Raw genomic sequence first — 23,020 nt, forward strand, 5'->3', positions numbered from 1 at the left:
CTTAAGAGAAAAACAGGGTTCCCTAGGGAAGAAATTCTGCCTCAAGACTGCACCTTCAGCTCCTATCCACGTTTCAATTCTGCTGGCCTGACCTCTAGCCTACAGATTTGGGACTGGCCTGTCCCTGCAATCACATAGCCCATTTCTTCTTCTATCTTTTTTTTAAATTTTTATTGTAGGCAAGGTGGGTGGCTCACACCTGTAATCCCAGCACTTTGGGAGACCAAGGTGGGCGGATCACGAGGTCAGGAGTTCAAGACCAGCCTGGCCAACACAGTGAAACCCCATCTCTACTAAAAGATATAAAAAATTAGCCAGGCACAGTGGCGGGCACCTGTAATCCTACCTACTCAGGAGGCTGAGGCAGGAGAATTGCTTGAACCCAGGAGGTGGAGGTTGCAGTGAGCCAAGATTGCAACACTGCACACCAGCCTGGGTGACAGTGCGAGACTCTGTCTCAAAAAAAAAAAATTATTGTGGAGGAATGTTCTCACTATGCTGCACAGGCTAGTCTCTTAACTCCTGGCCTCAAGAGCCGGGTCCGTCCTGTAGACTCTGGCTGAGCGATGGATGAAAGGAGTACTCGGACACAGGTATGTAGTGTAAGAGCAGCTAGGGGACTGCTGAAGAGTGAGCAGTCTCGATAAGCTGGGACTGCTTGCTTTTATTCAGTACAGACATAATGCCAAAAGCCTGGAGCCAACACAGTCTGTGGGTAATTAACATTATTGTTCCCCCTTTTTGGGGCAGCCTCACTCATGAATGATCAAATGTTGGTTCCTAGTTAACATAAGTAAACAAGCCTGTTTATGTTAAATTCCCCTACATTTTCTTGTACCTACTCCTTGCCCTCTGCCTCAGGGTAAGAGAACAGCTGCTTTCAGCTTATTCTCCCCCGAAGCTATGCAGAGACTTCTGACCTTTCAGAAGGTTTGAATCCTTTTCTTATAGCTTCTCCCACCACTCTGACCGATCTCCTACACTCAAGCAATCCTCCTTCCTCAGCCTCCCAAAGTGCTGGGATTACAGGCATGAGCCACCGCACACCACCCCCATTTCTTGCAGTAAAATGTGTGTGTGTGCACGTGTGTGTATTCCATTTCTCCCTAATACCATTTCTCAACTGCATGAATCCTTAACTCATGAAAGATACTTTTTATCCTCTTGACTCCACAGTTAATGGAAAATAAAAATCATCAATAGTGACCCCTAAGATTGCTTAATATACCTTTCTGGGAGGACAGTTAGAACTCCTAATGTGAGCTTGTCAGTTTCTTGTGAAAACCAACCCAATTGTCCCATAGAACTGATGTTTGTGGTTTCTTTTCACTGAACCTAGAAATTGACCCTCCCACTCTTAAAACTTGAGAAAAGTACATTTGTCATAATCGTTTGTCACAGAAATAACCAAATTTCCTTGTCCATTGTTTTTTTTAACTATGGTTGTCCTAAGACTTTTGTCATCCACAATTAGTGTTTGACTTTGAGTCTTCTCCAAAGGTGGCTTACAGTCAGCTACAGTTCAGGGCTTCTTTGAGAGAGTTCATAAAAAGAACACTTGAATTCAAGTTTCTGGTAACTTTGGAGATTGTCCTATTTGCCTAGAGAGAAAACTTCCAGGACTCTAATTAGAAGGCTGATATATTCATAAAATACATAATTATGTATACATATGTTTATGCAATATGAAGCAGAGCAGGAGTTTCATGGACTGTACTAATTTATTTCATTATAAATAAAAATATTTTATTATATAGTATATTAAGCCATCTTAGAAGTCACTGTTGATGATTTTTTTTTCTCCATTAACTGTGGACCCAAGAGGGTAAAAAGTATCTTTCATGAGTTAAGGATTCATGCAGTTGAGAAATGGAATTAGGGAGAAATGGAACACACACACACAAACACAGAGATTTATTTCAAGTACTGAATTTATTTTATTATTTTTTGTGTGTGTTTGAAACATTGCTGATTCTTTTTGTTTTGTTTTTGAGTCAGGAGAACTTTTTTTGTAAATCTACTTTCTGTCTCTATGAAACTTTTTTTTCTTTCCAGCTATTTATAGCCTTTAACAATTGAATATACATTTGTAAACAAAATTTGAGGGCTATTTCTCTCTCTGCCTGATTTCTCCAGAATTCAGAAACTATTTGTGAATATTCTTAATTCATGGCAATGTGGTTGTTTGCATATGTTCAATAAGAATCTGTTTTCTAGCTAGGTGTAGCATATGTTCAATAAGAATCTGTTTTCTAGCTACTTGGGAGGCTGAGGCAGGAGGATCGCTTGAGCCCAGGAGTTTGAAGCTGTAGTGAGCTATGATCATGCCACTACACTCCAGTCTGGGTAAACAAGCAAGACCCTATCTCTATTTTTTAAAATCCATATTATTTTATAACACAATTGTAGGCACTGGGTCTTTTCCCAAGGCTTTGACAGGAATGGCATATTTTTAACTATGCGAGACTGCTTTGAGGAATTAAGACTGACTTTATGGGCCAGGCGTGGTGGATCATGACTGTAATCCCAGCACTTTGGGAGGCCAAGGCGGGTGGATCATGAGGTCAGGAGATCGAGACCATCCTGGCTAACATGGTGAAACCCCATCTGTACTAAAAATATAAAAAATTAGCCGGGTGTGGTGGCAGGCGCCTGTAGTCCCAGCTACTCGGGAGGCTGAGGCAGGAGAATGGCGTGAACCCAGAAGGCAGAGCTTGCAGTGAGCTGACATCACGCCACTGCACTCCAGCCTGGGCAGCAGAGCAAGACTGTGTCTCAAAAAAAAAAAAAAAAAAAAAAAGACTGACTTTATGGAGCCGATGGGAGCCCTTGGAAGGACTGGCCTCATATCTTGTGTACACAGTTCCTTTGTGGGGTTCCTGGCCTGTAGTAAATACAGTGTCATTTTCTGATAGGCCTAGGAACCTCACGATGTTCTGGGGCCTCAAGAAAAACGGGTTTCACCCAATTCATGCAGGTATGTGCAGGTGCAGACAGATCTTTGGCTGGGCTTAAGAGGTCTTTGGGTGTTGAGTCTGAGAGATTCCTTATGAGGGGTTCCAGCAAAGCCAATTTAGGAGGAATTGTATAAACAGTGATTCTTGCTGTACTTTGGATAAGTATGGTGGGACTGAAGCTTGTTTTGCAGGTAAGTTGTTCCTGCTGTGATTTGCTTTTGATGGAAGTCAGGGACTAGAGAGAGAAAAACTGTGTTTCCAAAGAAAACTATAGTGCTGCCAGGTGCAGTGGCTCACGCCTGTAATCCCAACACTTTGGGAGGCTGAGGTGGGCGGATCATGAGGTCAGGAGTTCGAGACCAGCCTGGCCAACATGGTGAAACCCTGTCTCTACTAAAAATACAAAAATTAGCCAGGCCTGGTGGTGGGCACCTGTAATCCCAGCTACTCGGGAAGCTGAGGCAGGAGGATCGCTTGAACCTAGGAGGCGGAGGTTGCAGTGAGCAGAGATCGTGCCACTGCACTCCAGCCTAGGTGAAAGAACAAAACTCCATCTCAAAAAAAAAAAAAGAGAGAAAGAAAAGAAAACTATAGCGTTAGATTAACCTTTGAGTTAATCTGAGTGGCCACGTGGTCATCTATGGTATGCAGCCACCCACAATACCCCTCCTCAGCATAAAGCAGCCAGAAAGATCATGTCCAGATTCCCCATGATTGAGGAATTGATAAATAGAAACAGGGAACTGAAACCAGCTCCAGTGTCCCATAGAACTGATATTTATGGTTTCTTTTGAATCAACACATTATAGACATTGAGCCTCCCCTTCCTAAAACTCGAGACACTTTTATTTGTCTTATCTGATTTCCTTTCTCAGGAAACCAAGCATCAGGCCTCCCAGATAGTATAAAGAAACTGAAACTTACTGGATTACCACATCTGGAAAAACGAGATGCTATACCCCTTACCCATGATGATTGCCTAACTGACCATCTGCTGCCTGTTGACCCATTCCTCTTCCTTACCCCTTCCTAATTCCTGTTTTCTCAAACATAGTTACACTTCTTCCCTGATGTATAAACCCCTAGTTTTAGTCAGTTGAGGAAAGGGATTTGAGATTGATCTCCCATTTTCCTCAGCTGCAGCACCGAATAAAGCCTTCATCCCTGACAATACTCATTGTCTTGCTGATTGGCCTTCTGTGCAGCAAGCAGCAGGATCTAGATGCAAGGACCTGGCCTTTCTGGTAATATTGTCATCAACCATTTAATGATGTAGACTTGGTCCCCGGCTCATGCTCTGTGTATTTTCTTCTCCATCTACATGCATTGCCTTGATGGTCTCACTCAATATCATGACTTGAAATAACAGTGTAAGGTAACTCCTAAATTCATATATTCATGCTCAAACCTTCTTCCAACATTCAGTCGTAAGTTGAATTGCCTGTGACAGAGATACTTTGTGGTTCTGTAGACATTTCAAACTAAGCATCCTGAGCCTCCAAGCCTCCTCCACTTGCAGCCTCCCCACCTCAGAAGTGGGCAAATCCACTTTTTGTGTGGTCTGGGCCAAATACATGGCTCCCTGCATCACGTGGCGGCTGTGCTGGTCCAAAGAAGGCCCAAAAGAGGGCAGTTTGCGCACACAACGTGTCGGGGCAGGGCTTCCAGATGATCATTCGGCTTTTTTGTGTCTTCCAAGATGATGATCCGGGGAGGAGGGATCTGAAAGGGGGTCAGTCGCCAGGCGAGCTGAGGACCCAGTTCTGCGCCTTTGCCTGTGCCCTGACCTGAAGGAAAGTCCCTGTCTCCCGAGCTCCGATTTTCCCGAGAGAAGAATGCAATGTAACCCTTGCCCCTCGGTTCCCTCCCTCCATCCTTCCCCTCGAGTTGTGCCCACCGTAAAGAGGTGGGTCTGGAGCGTCTCCTCGGGTCCTGGAGTGCCTTTCCCTGGGAGGAAAACTTGCGCCGTGAAGCGTTCCTCCCATTGTTGAACACATGAGGAAAACTACACTACTTAGAAGGCTGTGCATTATGCGTACGGCGGGAGCTGGGCCAATGACGGCCTAGGACGGGGACGATTCCGACGGCTCACGCCGGTGGGGGCGGGACTTCCGGGTTGCTCGCCGCGGACGCCATTTTCTTCTGCACTTCTGTCTGGAGAAGTCTGTAGCCACTGAGGGCCCCGGTCGGGGCCGCTTTGCAGGTCCCTAGTCAGGACCGAGCAGGGGAGTAGGATAGGAATCCCCGCCGCACCTTTGTACGAGCCTGAGCCCCTTCCGTGGGTTTGTTCCTGGGTCGCCGTCAAGCTGCGGTCTCTCCTCCCCCGCTCTTCAGCCCCGCGGTCGCCAGGGGCTGCGCCCTGGGTCTGGAACGCGGTTGCCACCGAGGAGGCGGCGGCCCTGCGTCTGGAACGCCGTTGCCACCGAGGAGGCGGCGGCCCCGAGCGCGCCTGGAAGCCCCGGGCAACCGGCCAGGGCCGGGCACAGGTGGGGTCCGTCAGGCCGCCCGGGGCTCCTCTGTCCCAGCTCTGCGGCCCAGGGGGTGACGTGATGGCGGCAGCGGTGCTGACGGACCGGGCCCAGGTGAGTGGACGGTGGCTTCGCGGTTGCCGCTTCCTTGCCAGCGCTGAGGCGGTTCCCGAAGTGGGTGGGAGCCCAGGTATCCCCTGGATTTGTCTTCGCAGTCGTCGTTCGTTTTGGTGTGTGGAGCTGGTTTGCCACTTAATTTATACCTGGCCCTAAGGAGTGTTGGGCCTACTGGAAGGAGCTCCGTAGGTTGTTGAGTGAATGATGCTTCCTCTGGGGACTCCCATCATCCTTGGCCTGCAAGCATCCTCTGGTGGACCAGGTCTCATTCCAGCATGAATTGGGGGCCTGAGGGGGGAAGGGGAGGGCAGGGCAGTAGCAAGCCGACAAATGCGCGAGCAGACAAGGTATATTGTATGTTTAAGGAGGCTCAGGAGGGTGTGTAAGGTTGCCATGGTTTTCCTGCGGCCGCTGAGACGTGGAGGGCAAGAGTGTGTGGTCTTTTCCTGGATGTTCTAGCCATCCGCAACTACTGCAGACATTGTGGCCAGTCAGATGCCCTTACTCTCATCGCTACAGCCTGCATTATCCTTGGCCGCTCGTGTTCCGTGGCCCCAAAGTATCCTGGCGTCAGAGACAAGTTCTGTCGGAACCCAGCAAGGAAAGAGGCCGATGGTTGGTTCATTGTGGAATTTCCTTGGGGGATCTGGGAGACCCAGGGAGATCCCAGAGGGCATGGGAAGCTGGTCTGCAGCCTGCCGTTCCCCAAGTAGATGCAGCCCTTCCAGTGCCGCTCTGTGGGGTCAGTGAGGAATGCTGAGCTTTTTGTGCCCGTGTTCACATACTTTTTTTTTGTTTTGAGACAGGGTCTCGCTCTGTCGCCCAGGCTGGAGTACAGTGGTGCAGTCTCAGCTCACTGCAGTCTCTGCCTCCCAGGTTCAAGCAATTCTCCTGCCCCAGCCTCCCGAGTAGTTGGGATTACAGGCATGCACTACCACACCTGGCTGATTTTTGTATTTTTAGTAGAGACTGGGTTTCACCATATTTGCCAGGCTGGTCTTCAACTCCTGGCCTCAAGCGATCCGCCCACCTCGACCTCCCAAAGTGCTGGGATTACACGCATGAGCCACCATGCCCGGCCCACGGATACGTTTTTCAGGGCTAATTGAAATGGACTTAATGTCAGAAATGAGTGGAAATGCTTATAACTCCATCGCATTAGATTTGCTTTGATGCTGGGGGAGTGTTGGAGTTACACTGTTAGATCGTGAATCATAGTAACCCCATGTTTAGATCCTATCTATGGTGGTGAGATGTGTGACTGGGTGAATTGATAGCACTTCCTTAGCATGAAGTCGTTGACTGTGAAGGTGATGATGGTGTTGACTGCAGGGACTGTGAAAGGATTAATAAAAATCCCAGAGCACACTGAGCATTGAATACTTTAAATTTAACAACTGTTACTGGTGGGAAGTGTTATTGTATTGATCCAGAAATCAAGGCTCAGAGAAATGAAATGCTGTCTGAGGTAAAAGCTGTCAAGTGTCAGTTTCAAGTGTTTGGAGCTAGGAACTTCTAGTCACTGTGTTTACACAGGATGTGAAGCCTTCAACATGAGGCAGGCACCTAGCTGGACCAGTGAGACTCAGGTACTGCTGTTGTAACCATTATTGCTATTATTACCATTTCCCCATTTCCCTGTCGTTTTAGAGCCCTTAGCTTCTGTATTTCACAGTCCACAAGTTGTTTCCGTTGTCCTGTGTCATTCTCTAATGGCTGTTAAATAGGAGGCTTCTCTCCTTTACTCTGGTATTATGTTAAAAGCATCTATCTTCCCTCTTGAGCCCAGCACAGAGCTAGGTCCTCAGGAGGTGCTCTGTGATTCAGGCCGCCATCACTGTACACCTTTTCCAGTGGAGCACAGTCTGTGATCTCATTCAGCAGCTGAAAGGCCAATACTACTAATTCTGTTTGACTTTCCAGGTGTCTGTGACCTTTGATGATGTGGCTGTGACTTTCACCAAGGAGGAGTGGGGGCAGCTGGACCTAGCTCAGCGGACCCTGTACCAGGAGGTGATGCTGGAAAACTGTGGGCTCCTGGTGTCTCTGGGTAAGGCCTTCCTTCCCCCTCCACCATGCAGGTGACCTGCCACTTCCTTCATTCCACCTTCTGACTCCAGGCCTGGCTGCACAAGAAGGCCTCTGGAATCTACCTTGCCTCTTTCCCACAGCTTTAGTCATTTTCTACAGTAACCTCTTCCTATCTGGTCTCCTATATCTCTGGGCTAAAGACAGGGTACTCTTTGGCTCCCAGCCAAAGGAGAAGGTGGTAAAAGGAAATGGGGTGTTTTGCAAACTCAAAGGTAATTTTCAGCTGTGCCTCATGAGGGGCTGGTGTAGGAACTGAGAACCACCATGATGGTGTCCTGGCTTCTCTGTCTGGGTCTGCTCATGTCACGTCTATTCTCTATGGCTTTTTCTGCCTTAGTGAGTTCAAGACAAGAGTGGCCACCTGGATTAGGGTTCTCTAAAGGGACAGAACTAATAGAATAGATATATATAAAAAGGACAGTTTATTAAGTAGTAATAACTCATGATTACAAGGTCCCACAGTAGGCTGTCTGCAAGCTGAGGAGCAAGGAAGCCAGTCCAAGTCCCAAAGCTGAAGAACTGGGTGTCCAATGTTCAAGGGCAGGAAGCATCCAGCATGGGAGAAAGATGTAGGCTGGTAGGCTAGGCCAGTCTAGTCTTCATGTATTTCTGCCTACTTTATATGCTGGCCTCGCTGGCAGCTGATTAGATGGTGCCCACCCAGATTAAGGTGGGGTCTGCCTTTCCCAGCCCACTGACTCAAATGTTGATCTCTTTTGGCAGCACCCTCACAGACACACCCAGGATCAATACGTTGCATCCTTCAATCCAATCAAGTTGACACATTAATAAAAATCCCAGAGCACACTGAGCATTGAATACTTTCTCTTTAAATTTAACAACTGTTACTGGTGGGAAGTATTATTGTATTGATCCAGAAATAAAGGCTCAGATAAATGAAATGATGTTTTTGAGGTAACAGCTGTCAAGTGCCCGTTTCAAGTGTTTGGAGCTAGGGACTTCTTGTGACTATGTTAACACAGGATGTGAAGCCTTCAACATGGGCCAGGCACCTAGCTGGACCTAGCTGTTAACCATCACAACTCCATCCCTTGTCAACTTGAACCCATACACATCTCCTGAGCTCATACATAATCTTCAAATAAAGACAATAAGGTCATAATTATGTTTAACATAATACAAGTATCGTTCATGCAACCGAAACACACTAATCCCCAACCCAAGTGCTATTACATAAAGGTAGCAATACTTAAATGCTGATATGAAGTCAGTAAATCTTACGTCACATGATAAAGGAAATAAAATGCAGATGTTTTCTTAGTACAAGTGTATACATCACAAACATGTTTTTAATAAAAGAAGGAGGAAATACAACAATTACAGTCCTCATTTCTGCAACTGGTCACTTGGTCGTAGTTGGTATTAATGACTACCTTCTTCTCCTGCACATTCTGTATTCACTTTGCCTTCAGCAAGCACCTCAGCAGGTCATGGTTTTTTTCCTGGTGGAGTGACCCAAACCTTCATTCCTGAAGGGTCTGGGCCATTTGTAGTCCTGCCTGGATTGGGATGTTATAGCTTCCCATTGACCTTAATCACAGGGCATGGTAATACTAAGAGATGCCCTAATGGATCTTCTGTATTCCATGCATACTCTTCCTTACCTCCATTGTGGAGTAGTAGACTGATTTCGTCTTGATAGTCTGGGTCATTCATCCCAGCCAACACTGTAACTCCCTTCTTAGCCTATTGACTTAAAGGTAGGAGGAGCCCAAAGTGTCCAGGTGGCAATCTTAACTTCCAGTTTAATGGAATCGTTGTGTCTCCTGGTGGCAGCATTCCTCCCTCTGGAACTAGGACTTCTAGGCCAACGGAATGTAATGTCGCGGGAATAGGAAGCAGAATTTTGCTAGTTGCTCACTAGGGATGATGTTGAGTGGTACCATTTGCACTTCCACCCCTTGATTCCTGGACCCATGAATCCTGGCTATGGGAGAAACAGTACCATATGTTGGATGCTAATTCAGAGCATACATGGCCTACTGGAGAACTTTGCCCCAGCCCTGCAAAGTATTGTCACTAGTTGGAGTAATTGTGACTTCAAAAGGTCATTCCACCATTCTGTCAATCCAGTTGCTTCAGGACTATGGGGAACATGGTAAGATCAGTGAATTTTGTGAGCATGAGGCCACTGCTACACTTCTTTAGCCATAAAGTGAGTGCCTTGGTCAGAGGCAATGCTGTGTGGAATACCATTACGGTGGATAAGGCATTCCATGAGTCCGTGAATGGTAGTCTTGGCAGAAGCATTGCGTGCAGGATAAGCAAACCCATATCCAGAGTAAGTGTCTATTCTAGTGAGGACAGACCTCTGCCCTTTCCATGATGGAAGAGGTCCAATATAATCAACCTGCCACCAGGTAGCTGGCTGATCACCCCGAGGGATGGTGCCATATTGAGGGCTCAGTGTTGATCTCTGCTGCTGGAAGATTGGGCACTCAGCAGTGGCTGTAGCCGGGTCAGCCTTGGTAAGTGGAAGTCCATGTTGCTGAGCCCATGCGTAACCTCCATCCCTGCCACTATGACCATTTTGTTCATGGGCCCATTGCACGATGACAGGGGTGGCTGGGGAAGGAGGCTGAGTGGTGTCCACAGAACAGGTCATCCTATACACTTGATTATTAAAACCTTTCTCTGCTGAGGTCATCCGTTGGTGAGTACTCACATGGGATACAGATATCTTCACAGTTTTTGACCACTCAGGTCCTTCCACATCCCTCTTCCCCAGATTTCTTTGTCACCAACTTTCCAGTCATGCTTCTTTGAAGTCCCTGACCATCCAGCCAAACCATTGGCTGTAGCCCATGAATCAGTATATAATCACACATCTTCTCATTTCTCCTTCCATGGAAAGTGCACAGCCAGGTGCACTGCTCCAAGTTCTGCCCACCGGGAAATTTCCCTTCGCCACTCTCCTTCAGGGATGTCCTAGAAAGGGGCTGTAGTGCTGCAGCTGTCCACTTTCAGGTGGTTCCTGCATATTATACAGAACCATCTGTGAACCAGGCCCTAGTCTTCTCTTCCTCTGTCAACCGATCATAGGGAACTTCCCGTGAGGCCATCGGTGCAGGCTGGGGGAGAGAAGGTGGGGTGGCAGGAGTGGAGTCCGTGGGCATTTGAGCCACTTCCTCATGTAACTTACTTGTGCCTTCAGGATCCGCTTGAGCCCAATCACATATATACCACTTTCATCTGATGATGGAATGCTGCTGTGCGTGACCCACTTTATGGCTAGCTGGGTCAGAAAGCACCCAGTTCATGGTAGGCAGTTCAGATTGCATGGTGATTTGATGACCCATAGTGTAACAGGCCAAGAGCCGTCTCTCAAAAGGAGAGTAGTTATCTGCAGAAGATGGCAGGGCCTTGCTCCAAAATCCTAGAGGCCTTCGCTGTGATTCACCTATGGGGGCCTGCCAAAGGCTCCAAACAGCATCCCTATCTGCCACTGACACCTCAAGCACCATTGGATCTGCTGGGTCTTAGGGGCCAAGTGGCAGAGCAGCTTGCACAGCAGCCTAGACCTGCCTGTTGCAGAGCCTTCTCCTGTTCTGGATCCCACTCAAAACTGGCAGCCATTTGGGTCACTCGATAAATGGGCTGGAGTGGCATACCCAAATGAGGAATGTGTTGCCTCCAAAAACCAAATAGGCCCACTAGGCATTGTGCCTCTTTCTTGCTTGTAGGAGGGACCAAATGCAGCAACTTACTCTTCACCTTAGAAGGCATATCTTGACAGGCCACGCACCACTGGACCCCTAGAAATTTTACTGAGGTAGAAGGTCCCTAAATTTTAGTCAGATTTATTTCCCATCCTCTGGCACACAGATGTCTTACCAGTAAGTCCAGTGTGTTTGCTGCTTCTTGCTACTGGATCCAGTCGGCATAATGTCATAAATGTAATGGACCAATGTGATATCTTGTGGAAGCAAAAAGCGATCAAGGTCTCTCTGAATAAGATTACGACACAAAGTCGGAGAGTTGATAGGCCCCTAGGGTAGGACCGTGAAGGTATATTGCTGGCCTTGCCAGCTGAAGGCAAATTGCTTCTGGTGGACCTTATGGGCAGGAATGGAGAAAAAGGCATTTGCCAAGTCAGCGGCTGCATACCAGGTACCAGGAGATGTGTTAATTTGCTCAAGCAATGAAACCACATCTGGTATAGCAGCTGCAATTGGAGCCACCGCCTGGTTAAGCTTTCCATAATTCACGGTCATTCTCTAAGATCCGTCTGTCTTCTGCTCAGGCCAGATGGAAGAGTTGAATGGGGATGTGGTGGGAATCACCACCCCTGCATCATTCAAGTCCTTGATGGTGGCACTAATCTCCACAGTCCCTCCAGGGATGTGATACTGTTTTTGATTTACTATTTTTTCTAGGTAGAGGTGGCTCTAATGGCTTCCATTTGGCCTTTCCCACCTTAATAGCCTTCACCCTAACAGGGAGCCAGTGTGGGGGTTCTGCCAGCTGCTAAGTATGTCTGTGCCTATTACACATTCTGGCACTGGGAAAATGACCACAGGTTGAGTCTGGGGACCCACTGGACCCACTGTAAGTCAGGCCTGAGCTAAAACTCCTGACCTCCATAAGCCCCTACTTTAACTGGAGGACCACAATGATGTTTTGGGTCCCCTGGAATCAGCGTCAGCTCAGAGCCAGTGTCCTGTAGTCACCGAAATGTCTGATCATTTCCCTTTCCCCAGTGTACAGTTACCCTGGTGAAAAGCCAGAGGTCTCCTTAGGGAAGGATGAGAAAAGATTAACAGCATAAATTGTTAGTAGTGTAGTGGGGTCCTTCCTCAAGGGACCTGGCCTCCCCTTCATTCAAGGGGTTCTGGGTCTGTAAACTAGCCCAAGTCTGGAAATTGATTGAAGGGCCATGATTCTGTTTTTGTAATTCAAATTAGTCTTTTGTCCATTCGACCTGGAAGTTTTCTGCTTATATAAATTAAATAGGATTGCAGTAGGCTTCCTATCAGTTTCATTTCTAGGAACACTGTGATTAATTAGCCAACGCCAGAGATCTACATGAGTCAGACTATTCTGATTGCTGCTTTGTCTCTGTTGTCCATTATGATAGCTATGCCTACCTTGCCTTTGATGGTTGAGTGCCACCACTTGGCCCCTGCCACCTCGGGATCCAATTATTCCCAATGTATTAAATTTTTGTAGGTGAGTGACTAAAATTCCAACTGCTGGATCTGGCAATTACAGGGCTCTTCAAAGATGCAGGTGCTGCCCTCGCAAATCTATTTTGCAAGCCATTGGTTAAGGTTATGTCTTATGGACCCTCCCAGCTGGGATGAGTAGGTCTAAAGTGACTAATCTACTCCATCATCCCAATCTCCCTAAGCCTTTGGATCCCTTCCTCTACATTAGACCAAGGGAGGTCAAGCATTCCCAGCTCACCCATGATGGGCCATCTTTTAATCCATATTTCAGCTAGCCAAGCAAATAAGCTATTGGAACCTTTTTTAACTCCTCAAGCTGCAACATTAAATGCAGGATCCCTACTTAGTGAGCCCAAATCAATAAATTCAGCCTGATGCATCTGTATGTTCCTTCCAGCATTATCCCACACCCTTAATATCCATTCCCGTGCCTGTTCTCCAAATTTCTGCTTATATAAATTAGAAAACTCAATTCCTTCCAAGTGTAGCTCACCTCCCCATGGGTCACACTCTGAACCTCACTTCTGTGGGCCCATCGGGACTTTAGTTATAGGTCTAGAAGCAAACAAAGGTGTTGAGGGTGCTAGAGGAGAATCGATATTATCTTGCCTGGCAACTGCCTCAGGGGAGGCCATCACTGTTGCCTCAGGCAGCACAGGGTTTATCTCCTCAGACAAAGGTGGAAAGGCTGATGGCAGCATGGGTCAGGGAGAGGATGTTGCCACTACTGGGGATGCCATTTTCCTTTCTCTTTCTTCTGCCTATTAAACCTCCACTCCTAAAAAAAAGAAAGAAAGAAAATGATGAACTCAGGTATTCTAACTCCTGGCTTCAGAAGCAGATACTAAGCCTCAAATCTGCTAAGATTGCCCTGAGTGAGTCTTATCTCCTGTAGAGAAAGAGCTGAAATTGTGGAAAAACAGACAAGCTAGTCATGTGAATGGCTGACCTGCAACAAAAGGTGCATGCACAGCCTCACCAGGTGTCTACTGTTAAAGTGAGGGCACTGATTGGAAAAGAATGGGACCCTGAAACTTGGAATAGGGATGTGTAGGAGAACCCTGATAAAGCTGGGGACACTGAGCTTGTAAACTCTGATGAACCTTTTTTGCCATCCCCAAATGCCATCCCAGCGCTTTGGGAGGCCAAGTTGGGAGGATCACTTGAGCCTAGAAGTTTGAGACAAAGCCTGGGCAACATAGTGAGACCCTGTCTCTAAAATAAGTTGAAAAAAAAAAAGCCACTCAGTACCCTGTTTTACTCCCCCACCCCACCCCGACCTTTGGGTCTTGTCTTTTTCTTTGTCTTTGTCTCTTGTCTCTTGTGTCTTGTCTCTTGTGTCTTGTGTCTTGTCTTGTCTTGTCTTTTCTCTTTTCCTTTTCTTTTGTTTTCTTTTCTTTTCTTTTTCTGTCTCACTGTCTTGCCCAGGTTGGAATACAGTGGCACAATCTCGGCTCACTGCCTTTGCCTCCTAGGTTCAAGCAATTCTTATGCCTCAGCCACCTAAGTAGCTGGGACTACAGGTGTGTGCCACCACACCCAGTTCGTTTTTGTATTTTTATTAAAGACGGGATTTTGCCATGTTGGCCAGGCTCGCCTCGAACTCCTGAGCTGAAGTGATCCATCCGCCTCAGCCTCCCAAAGTGCTGGGATTACAGGCGTGAGCCACCACACCCACCCTTTACTTTTTCTAATAAAAATTTTTTTATACATTTGTTATATATGTGCTATATATAATTACCATATATGATTTGTTATAAACATTAGTATATAAATGCTTGATTTCTAATTGGATCAAATTATGGACATTGTTTTAATTTACTTATTGTATGTATATATATATATATATATACACAACTTATTTATGTGAAGATATTTATATATATAGTTTTTAAGACTAAATAAGGGTGGTATTATGTTTGCTAGGCCTGGCATTTGTATGGTACATAAGGTTTAAAAGTTCACTTTCTTTTTTCTGCCCCTTGGGTTTGTAGCTGCCTTTTTCTTTTTTTCGTTATTTCTCTCTTTGTGTTTTAGGCTTTTGGCATCCAGAAGTAGTGGATCTTACTTTCTGTCCCTGGGTAGTAAAAAGAAGCTGGGGAGAGGAAGAGGTTTGATGCCTCTAGGCAGCTGCCTCTCCCTGGTACAGCCTCTGTCCCAAGTGTAATCAGTCCCCCGCTAAATGACTAGTCTCTTACAGGATGGGAAGAGAGAATAAATAACTCAGTTAAGCAGCCCACCAGTGACTTTGGTGTTGGCTTGGTTGATTGGACTTGTATCCCAACACAGTCCATCAGAGGAAGTCTCTACTCACTACCTTTTGTGAGGAGCCTCAGCCTTGTATATTACCCCGTAAACCAACCCAGAAACTAGGTGTGTTTATGTTGGAAAAGTAGACTAAGGAGATCAGTCTGTCCCAGAACGGTGCCAGCTGGGGAATTACTGCCCTTGCGTATCTAGACTGTGGCATCTTTAAACACTGGAAGGATCTGAGGAGCACTCCTTTAGGATTCCTACAGCACTTTAGGCCAGAAACCCATGGCAGCAAATGCCAGACGCAGCTGAAGCACAAGGCTGCCAGCATCTAGCAGCCTTCCCCGGGCAGAACTTTCTGTGTGGTACAATCCCTTAGTGAGCTGATCTTCAACCTTCCCATGAGCGCAGAGTCAGCCTGCTGGGTGCACCAGTTGTATTAATTTGTATCTGTGGGCCAAGTGTGGTAGCTCATGCCTGTAGTCCCAGCAGTATGGGAGGCAAGAGGGTTGCTTGAGCCCAGGAGTTTGAGACCAGCCTGAACAATAAAGTGAGACCCAGCCTCTACAAAAAAAATCAAAAAAATTATCTGGGCGTGGTGGCACATGCCTGTAGTCCCAGCTGCTCCTGAGGCTGAGATAGGGAAGATTGCCTGAGCCTGGGAGGGAGAGGCTGCAGTGAGCCATGATCACACCACTGTACTCCAGCCTGGGCGACAGAGTGAGACCCTGTCTCAAAAAAAAGCAAATTTGTACCCATGGGATTTTAATTTATAGCAGTGACTTAGTGATGACACAGAGAGGTTAATAACATTGAAAGAAGAATTTATTATTTACAATTCGTGAAAGAGGGCATATGCTGGGCCTCATGGGGATACAGCTGGCAGCACAAGGGAGGAGAAAGCCTTTAACTGGGTGTGGTATTCTGATACATACTGGTTTTTGTCCACCGTTCCTGATTCATAACCCCCATAGCCCTTTTGTTAAAATGCTGGGTATGTTAGGCCTCAGGGACAGGCCTCTGACCTCCTGCCCTCCTTTCGCTCTAACGTTCCTCCACCTTTCTGACTGTGGGTCTTATGAGTGGGTCCAACCCTATACCCTGGGAAAGGAATGTTGATGTTTTGAAGCTTCCATAAAGACTCCAAGAGGTCACAGTTGAGTGAGCTTCCAGGTGGTCCCCCCAGGAAGGGTATGGAAGCTCTGTGCCCCTTCCCCCACACCTTGCCCTAGGAGTCTCTTCATCTGTATCCTTTGCAATATTCTTTATAATACACTAGTAAACATGAGTGTTTCCTTGAGTTCCGTGAGCCGCTCCAGCAAATTAGTTGAACCCAAAGAGGGAGTCGCGGGAACCCCAACTCAAAGCCCATTAGTCAGACATTTTGGAGGCCTGGACTTGTGACTGGAGTGCAGGGTGGGGCAGTCTTGTGGACTCAGCCCTCAACCTGTGGGATCCGAAGCTATCCCTGCATGGATAGTATGGGAACAGAATTAGAGGACACCCCCCGCTGGTGTCTGCTGCTTGGAGTTTGGGGAAAACCCCCCACACATTTGGTCACAGAAGTCTTGTTCTGTATTGTCATGGTGTGAGAGTAGAGAAAAAACATGATTAGAGAGAGTTTTCCCTGCGTATTGGGTTTCTTCTGGAAAAGCAAGACAGGGTATGGTAACAGTTTAGAGCTGGCTAGTTTGAGTAATTTCAGTGAGGTTTGGGGCATAGGGACTATCTCTAGTTGTCTGGCACTTGGCCCTGGGTTGATTTAGGGCAGGGGAAATACTGGCTTGGTATGTGAGAGTTTGTTAAAGAAGTGGTTGGGGGTATGGTTTGGGGTTAGGTGGATTGCACATGAAAGGCATGTGCTTGTTCCCAGGGGAGTTTATTATCCTAGAAATTACCTGTCCCTGAGAGGAGCAGTCTCTCCCAAAGTCTGAAAAGGCTTCAAGATGTTCTGAGCAAAGTCAAGAAAATATGACTACTGTATTTTCATCTGACATGAACCTAAACTTACTCGGTTTAGAAGATAAACCTTCATCTATGAAGCTGTCCTTTGAGGGTTTTTTGTTGTTGTTGTTGTTTGTTTTTTAAAGTAGAAGTCCTCTTTTTATGAAATGTTGGTGAGAGTAGATACTATTTGATGTTTCTGTAAATGTCCTTATTTAACTCTATCACAGTAGAACGTTCAGTTTTTTAAATTTTTAGTGGTTCATGAAATGCAGAGGTCTGGAATCACTGAACCTGCCCCTCCCCCTGGCTGCTGGTCCCTGAGGATGACCTCCAGCTCACATCTCTGCATCGTCATCACTACCCACCACCCACTCTGTGGTGCTAGTAATTTCCTCCTTAGTGTGGTGTTTGGAAGGGGAGCCAGAACCCTGGTGTCCAGCCCCAGCTCTGCTCTTTAAAAACTGTGTGGCCATGGCCGGGCGCGGTTACTTACACCTGTAATCCCAGCACTTTGGGAGGCCGAGGTGAGTGGATCATGAGGTCAGGAGATCGAGACCATCCTGGCTAACACAGTGAAACCCTGTCTCTACTGAAAATACAAAAAAATTAGCCAGGCGTGGTGGCAGGCGCCTGTAGTCCCAGCTCCTCGGGAGGCTGAGGCAGGAGAATGGTGTGAATCCGGGCTGAGGCAGGAGAATGGTGTGAACCCGGGAGGCGGAGCTTGCAGTGAGCCGAGATCACACGCCACTGCACTCCAGCCTGGGCGACAGAGCGAGACTCCGTCTCAAAAAAAAAAAAAAAACTGTGTGGCCTTGGTCAAATGACTGACCTTGTCTGTTCCTCAGTGTTCTCATTGGTGAGATGAGGATTTACCACATCTGCATCCCAGGGTTGTTACTGGGGTAAAGGGTTATTGATAGGGTTTGGCTCTGTGTCCCCACCCATATCTCACCTTGAATTGTAATAATCCCCATGTGTCGTGGGAGGTAATTGAATCATGGGGACGGGTTTTTCCCATGCTGTTGTCGTGATAGCACATAAGTCTCATGAGATCTGATGGTTTTATAAAGGGGGGTTCCCCTACGCATGCCCTCTTGCCTGCTGCCATGTAAGATGTGCCTTTCTCTGCCTTGTGTCATGATTGTGAGGCCTCCCTAGCCATGTGAAACTGAGTCACTTAAAACTCTTTTTCTTTATAAATTACCCAGTCTCGGATATGTCTTTATTAGCAGCGTGAGAACAGACTAATAAAGTTATTACGTGAAAAGGGCTCAAAACAGCACCTGGGAGACCACGCTGTGTGCAGGGAGCCATTGCAGTCCTGTTGCCATCAGTACTGTTATTGTCATCCTCATCAAGATCACTGTCGTTGGCATACCTGGACCCGGGACTTTCTGGGTAGCGTTGTGGAGCTTTGTGGTTAAACAGCACCGACAGCAGAGATGGCAGGACCTGGGCCTTACTGACTCAGCCATTCACCAGTTCTGTGCTCTTCAGCAAATCACTTTACTTCCTGAGCCTGGGTTTCTTTGTCAATAAAATGGTGTTGATCACGATGTGGACTTCCTGGGGATGCTGTGAGAAAATCCTCAGCTGGAATCCTCATTTTTTCTTTAGTCTAGAGGAAGAGCGTTATAAAACATTGCTTAGGATGTAAAAAAAAATAAGACTTAGATCAATGAAATCACATACCTTGTTTGGAATGAAAAGAGTCAATATTTAATATTTAAATACATCAGTTTTTCTCTAAGATACTCTATCAGTATTCATTTTTGGAATTACATAATGCATTTAAATTGTGTGGCACAGTCCCCTGGACATGTTTATATCCTATACATACTAGTTTTCGACTTACTATTAGGAGTAGAGATTCTGTGGCAGCATGACATGGCCTGCCCTTGGTTTCCAGGTCACATGCCAGCTTTTCATTCCCATGCACAGGAGCAGCTTCACTCCAAGGTCTGGTCCCCATCCTGAAGTCCCAAACTAGATTGAAGGTCTTTATTTCTTTTCACCCACATCCATGTGTCCACTTGCTTTCTCCATAAACAGGGTGTCCTGTTCCCAAAGCTGAGCTGATCTGTCACCTAGAGCATGGGCAGGAGCCATGGACCAGGAAGGAAGACCTCTCCCAAGACACCTGTCCAGGTAGGAGCCAAGATCTGGGCAGGTCGGAGTCCCTTCTGGCTTGAGACTGGATGGAGACCACTGGCCCTGGAGTCTCTTGGGAAGCTTCTCATTGTGGCCTCTCTCTATATAACTCTTATATAACTCTATCACACTAGAATGTTCCATTTGAGAGCCATGGAGCCCTTTGACCTGTGTTTTCTCTGTCCTCCTAGCCCCATCACAGTGTCACCATGCCTGGGAAGGAGTGAGATTTAAGAACTAAGATGTGTTCAGGGGTTCCAACTGTGTGGGCCTGAAATGTGGCTTGCCAGTCACCTGCTGTGTGGCCCTGATGAAGTTGCAGGATCTCCTGTCTTTGTATATAACTTCAGCTAAGTTAACAGTAGCTGCTGTATCAGACAGATTCTAAAATCTCAGTGGTTCACATATGAAAACTCTTTCCCACTCATACCAGGGACTGTGTGGGCCAGCGGGGAGCTCTGTACCACACAGTTATTCAGGACCCAGGTTCCTTCTGTCATCAGCCTGTTGCATTAAGATTATCCTAACGTCCTTGAGCTGGCAGAGAATTGAGGGCATAAGGGAAGTTAAACCCACTTCCAGAAATACCAACTCCCCTCACATTCCACCCACAGGAACTAGGCATTTGGCTTGGGTCCATGGGACTGGGAAATGTGGCTGAGCTGCTTGTCCAAGGAGAAGAGCAGAAGGTTTGGTGAGCACCTACTCTCAGTCCACTACGTTGAGTCTGTTCCTGAAAAGTGTTATTAGAAATCATTTTTATGTCGTTGGGCAGTTTAAAGATGTTATGTGATACATTAATGCATAAAACTGGATAGTTTCTGAGCCATAGTAAGTGACTCATCCGAATGTCATTATTAACCTTAAAGAGTGATGCTATGTTACATTTCCTTCTGAACTCTGGGGAATAGGGCCTTTCTTACTCTCCCAATTTCTCTTTCCAGTTATATTCTGCCTATCAGCCTCTCCCACCTTCTTCTTCCACCCATTCCCTGAGTGTCAATCAGACAGTAAGAAGCAGTAGTTTGCCCATGTCTTCCTATATCTCCTGTTTTCCAAAAACCTCAGGGTGACATTTGACCTTCTGTGTCCCACACTCAGGCTGCTGAGGGCACTGAGGCCATCTGTCATGTGTGTGGATTGGTGCCACTGCAGAGCCTTGGCCTCTGCCCGCATGGGTTCCTTGAGCTGCTCATCCAACCCTGAGTGTCTGTGCAGTCCCTGTTCAGCCCTTCAGAGTCTGTTCCAGACTGTCCCCTCTTCAGTGCCACATCTGCACTTGAAAATCTCAAAAGCACAAAACTCAACGTGCCTAACGAGGAACCCATGATCTTGCTCACTCCTGCCACCTCCCAAGTTTCTGTGAATGGTTCTGCCATCCAGGCAGATTAGGGGACTGGCCCCAACCTCAGACAAGTCAACCCCTCCACCTCCATGAGTCCCTGCATCCAGCCAACTAGACAGTTTTTGTCTCCAGGCACAGATGTCTCAGCATGTGAGTGCTGATGTGTTAGCAGGCTTTCAGGTTGAAAAGAAAGTCTACTGTCTTGTATTGCTTGATCAGCAGCCCTTACATGTTCATCTCAACTTCTCTTTTCCTTACTGGAAGAGGTCTTGCCCCAGTCGTGGCCAATTCCTATACCAGGGTCTAGAACACACTTCCTTTCATGGACATCCTTTCTTCATTTATGTTCTGCTTGTTTTGTGATTCTCTACTCAACCTAAAAATATGCTTCTTTCTTCTTTTTTCTTTTCTTTTTTTTTTTTAGATAGAGTCTCTCTGTGTAGCCGAGGCTGGAGTGCAGTGGTGCTATCTTGGCTCACTGCAGTCTCTGTGCCTCAGCCTCCCAAGTAGCTGGGATTACAGGTGCATGCCATTACACCCGGCTAATTTTTGTGGGTTTTTTGTTTGCTCGCTTGTTTGTTTTTTGTTTTGTTTTGTTTTTTGAGATGGAGTTTTGCTGTTGTTGCCCAGGCGGGAGTACAATGGTGCAATCTCGGCTCACTGCAACCTCCGCCTCCCAGGTTCAAGCGATTCTCCTGCCTCAGCCTCCCGAATAGCTGGGATTATAGGTGCATGCCACCACGCTCGGCTTTTTTTGTATTTTTAATAAAAATGGGGTTTTACCATGTTGGCCAGGCTGGTCTCGAACTCCTGACCTCAGGTGATCCACCCGCCTCGGCCTTCCAAAGTGCTGGGATTACAGGCGTGAGCCACTGCGCCTGGCCATATTTTTAGTAGAGACAGGGTTTCACTGTTGTTTCCCAGGCTGGTCTGAATCCCCTGGCCTCAAGCAGTCCATCTGCTTCGGCCTCCCAAAGTGCAGGGATTACAGGCGTAAGCCACTATGCCCGGCCTCGAGTTTCTTACAATTGAAGAAAATAAAACAAATGCTTGTGGCTCATGATATATTTATATATTCATTGATACATTCATTTACTATGTGGGCTTTTAATTGTCTAGATTTGGCTGGCACAGTGGCTCACACCATAATCCCAGCACTTTGGGATGCTGAGGTGGGAGGATTACTTGAGCTCAGGAGTTTGAGACCTGCCTGGGAAACATGGTGAGACCCCGTCTCTGCAAAATTAAAAAAATTAGCTGGGCATGGTGGCTCATGCCTGTGGTCCCAGCTATTCAGGAGGCTGAGGTGGGAGGATCTCTTGAGCCAGGAGGTCGAGGCTGAAGTGATCTTATTCATGCCACTGCACTCCAGCCTGGGTGACAGTGAGCTCCTGTGTCAAAAAAATAAATAAATAAAAATAATTCATGAGAGACCATGAACCAGAGGCAAAAAAAATTAATAATAATTTTCTATGTTTCATTCGCAAAAACAGTGATACTGTGGATATTCATATATGTATTTCATTTTCCACTTGTGGAGGTGCATTTTTTGATCATTCTTGGAGTGAAATTATTGGTTTGTAGGCTATGCAAATACTCAAGTTTGCAAGATCATTCCCTTTGTTTTCTAAAGAGCTTATGCCAATTTGCACTTAACCGGGAAAGAGAGGTTCCGTTGACCCATATCCTTTCCATTATAAGGCTTATCAATGTTTGCTTATCAAATGGACACAGAATAGTCTCGTGTTCTTGATTTCCCTTTCTTTCACTGCTGTAATGTTTTAGCAACTTACTATGATTTTTGGTTGATTTATATTTTCTTCTGTGAAAATAGAAATCATTTTTTATTTTATGATAAATGCCTTTTACATTAACCTGTTTTCCTTTCTCTGCTTGGTAGGGGTTCTTTGTACATTCTTATCCTTACCTTTTATCACTTATATGTGCTGAAAAAATATTTTCTAGTTTTTGATTTTGTTCTCTTACTCTCTTTAAAGTGTCTTTCTCCAAAAGGTCTTAATTTACTGTAGTCTAACTTATGACTTTTCTTATATAATTAATGATTTTTTTGTCTTGTATAAAAAATGTTGGTTTACCTCAATATTAAAAATATATTTTATTCTAAAAGTTTTAAAACTTGGCATTTGACATTTTTTCGGTGAGGTTGATTTGGAATATATAGTGTGATAGCCATGCAGTTATTTTCATTCTCCATGTGGCTACCCAATTTTTCTAGCTTCGTTTCCTTAATTTAACAGACCATCAAGTTCCATAGTTAAGTATAGTTGGTATTTTACAGGGAATTATATTGAATTTATATAATTTGGGTCGAATTGTCAGTTCGTATTATTAAATTCTTCATTGATATAGACCATCTTTATTGTCTTCAAATAAGATTTTATAATTTTCTTCATCTTGATCATGTGTATTTGGGGTTTTTTGTTTGTTTTTAAGAGACAAGGTCTTGCTCTGTTGCCCAAGCTGGGTGCAGTGGCACAGTCA

At 46.1% G+C, this 23,020-nt stretch overlaps 1 protein-coding gene across 3 annotated transcripts in view; it reads left to right on the forward strand.

Moving 5' to 3' along the window:
- Nucleotides 1–4,660: 4,660 nt before the first annotated feature.
- ZNF264 (zinc finger protein 264) overlaps nt 4,661–23,020 on the forward strand; it is a 31,571-nt gene continuing 13,211 nt past the window's right edge. Inside the window, exons 1-3 of one of the 3 annotated variants that reach the window (XM_008969771.6) lie at nt 4,661–5,539; nt 7,466–7,592; nt 19,075–19,170. In XM_008969771.6, coding sequence (XP_008968019.4) covers nt 5,507–5,539; nt 7,466–7,592; nt 19,075–19,170 — 256 coding nt within the window. In that variant the 5' untranslated portion in view covers nt 4,661–5,506. Of the gene's footprint in view, nt 5,540–7,465; nt 7,593–19,074; nt 19,171–19,787; nt 19,868–23,020 lie in introns of those variants that run through there. The other 2 variants (XM_014342915.5, XM_008969772.6) reach the window with 2 other exon arrangements.

This window comes from Pan paniscus, chromosome 20 (assembly GCF_029289425.2).
Source record: "Pan paniscus chromosome 20, NHGRI_mPanPan1-v2.0_pri, whole genome shotgun sequence".
Lineage (NCBI taxonomy): Eukaryota > Metazoa > Chordata > Mammalia > Primates > Hominidae > Pan > Pan paniscus.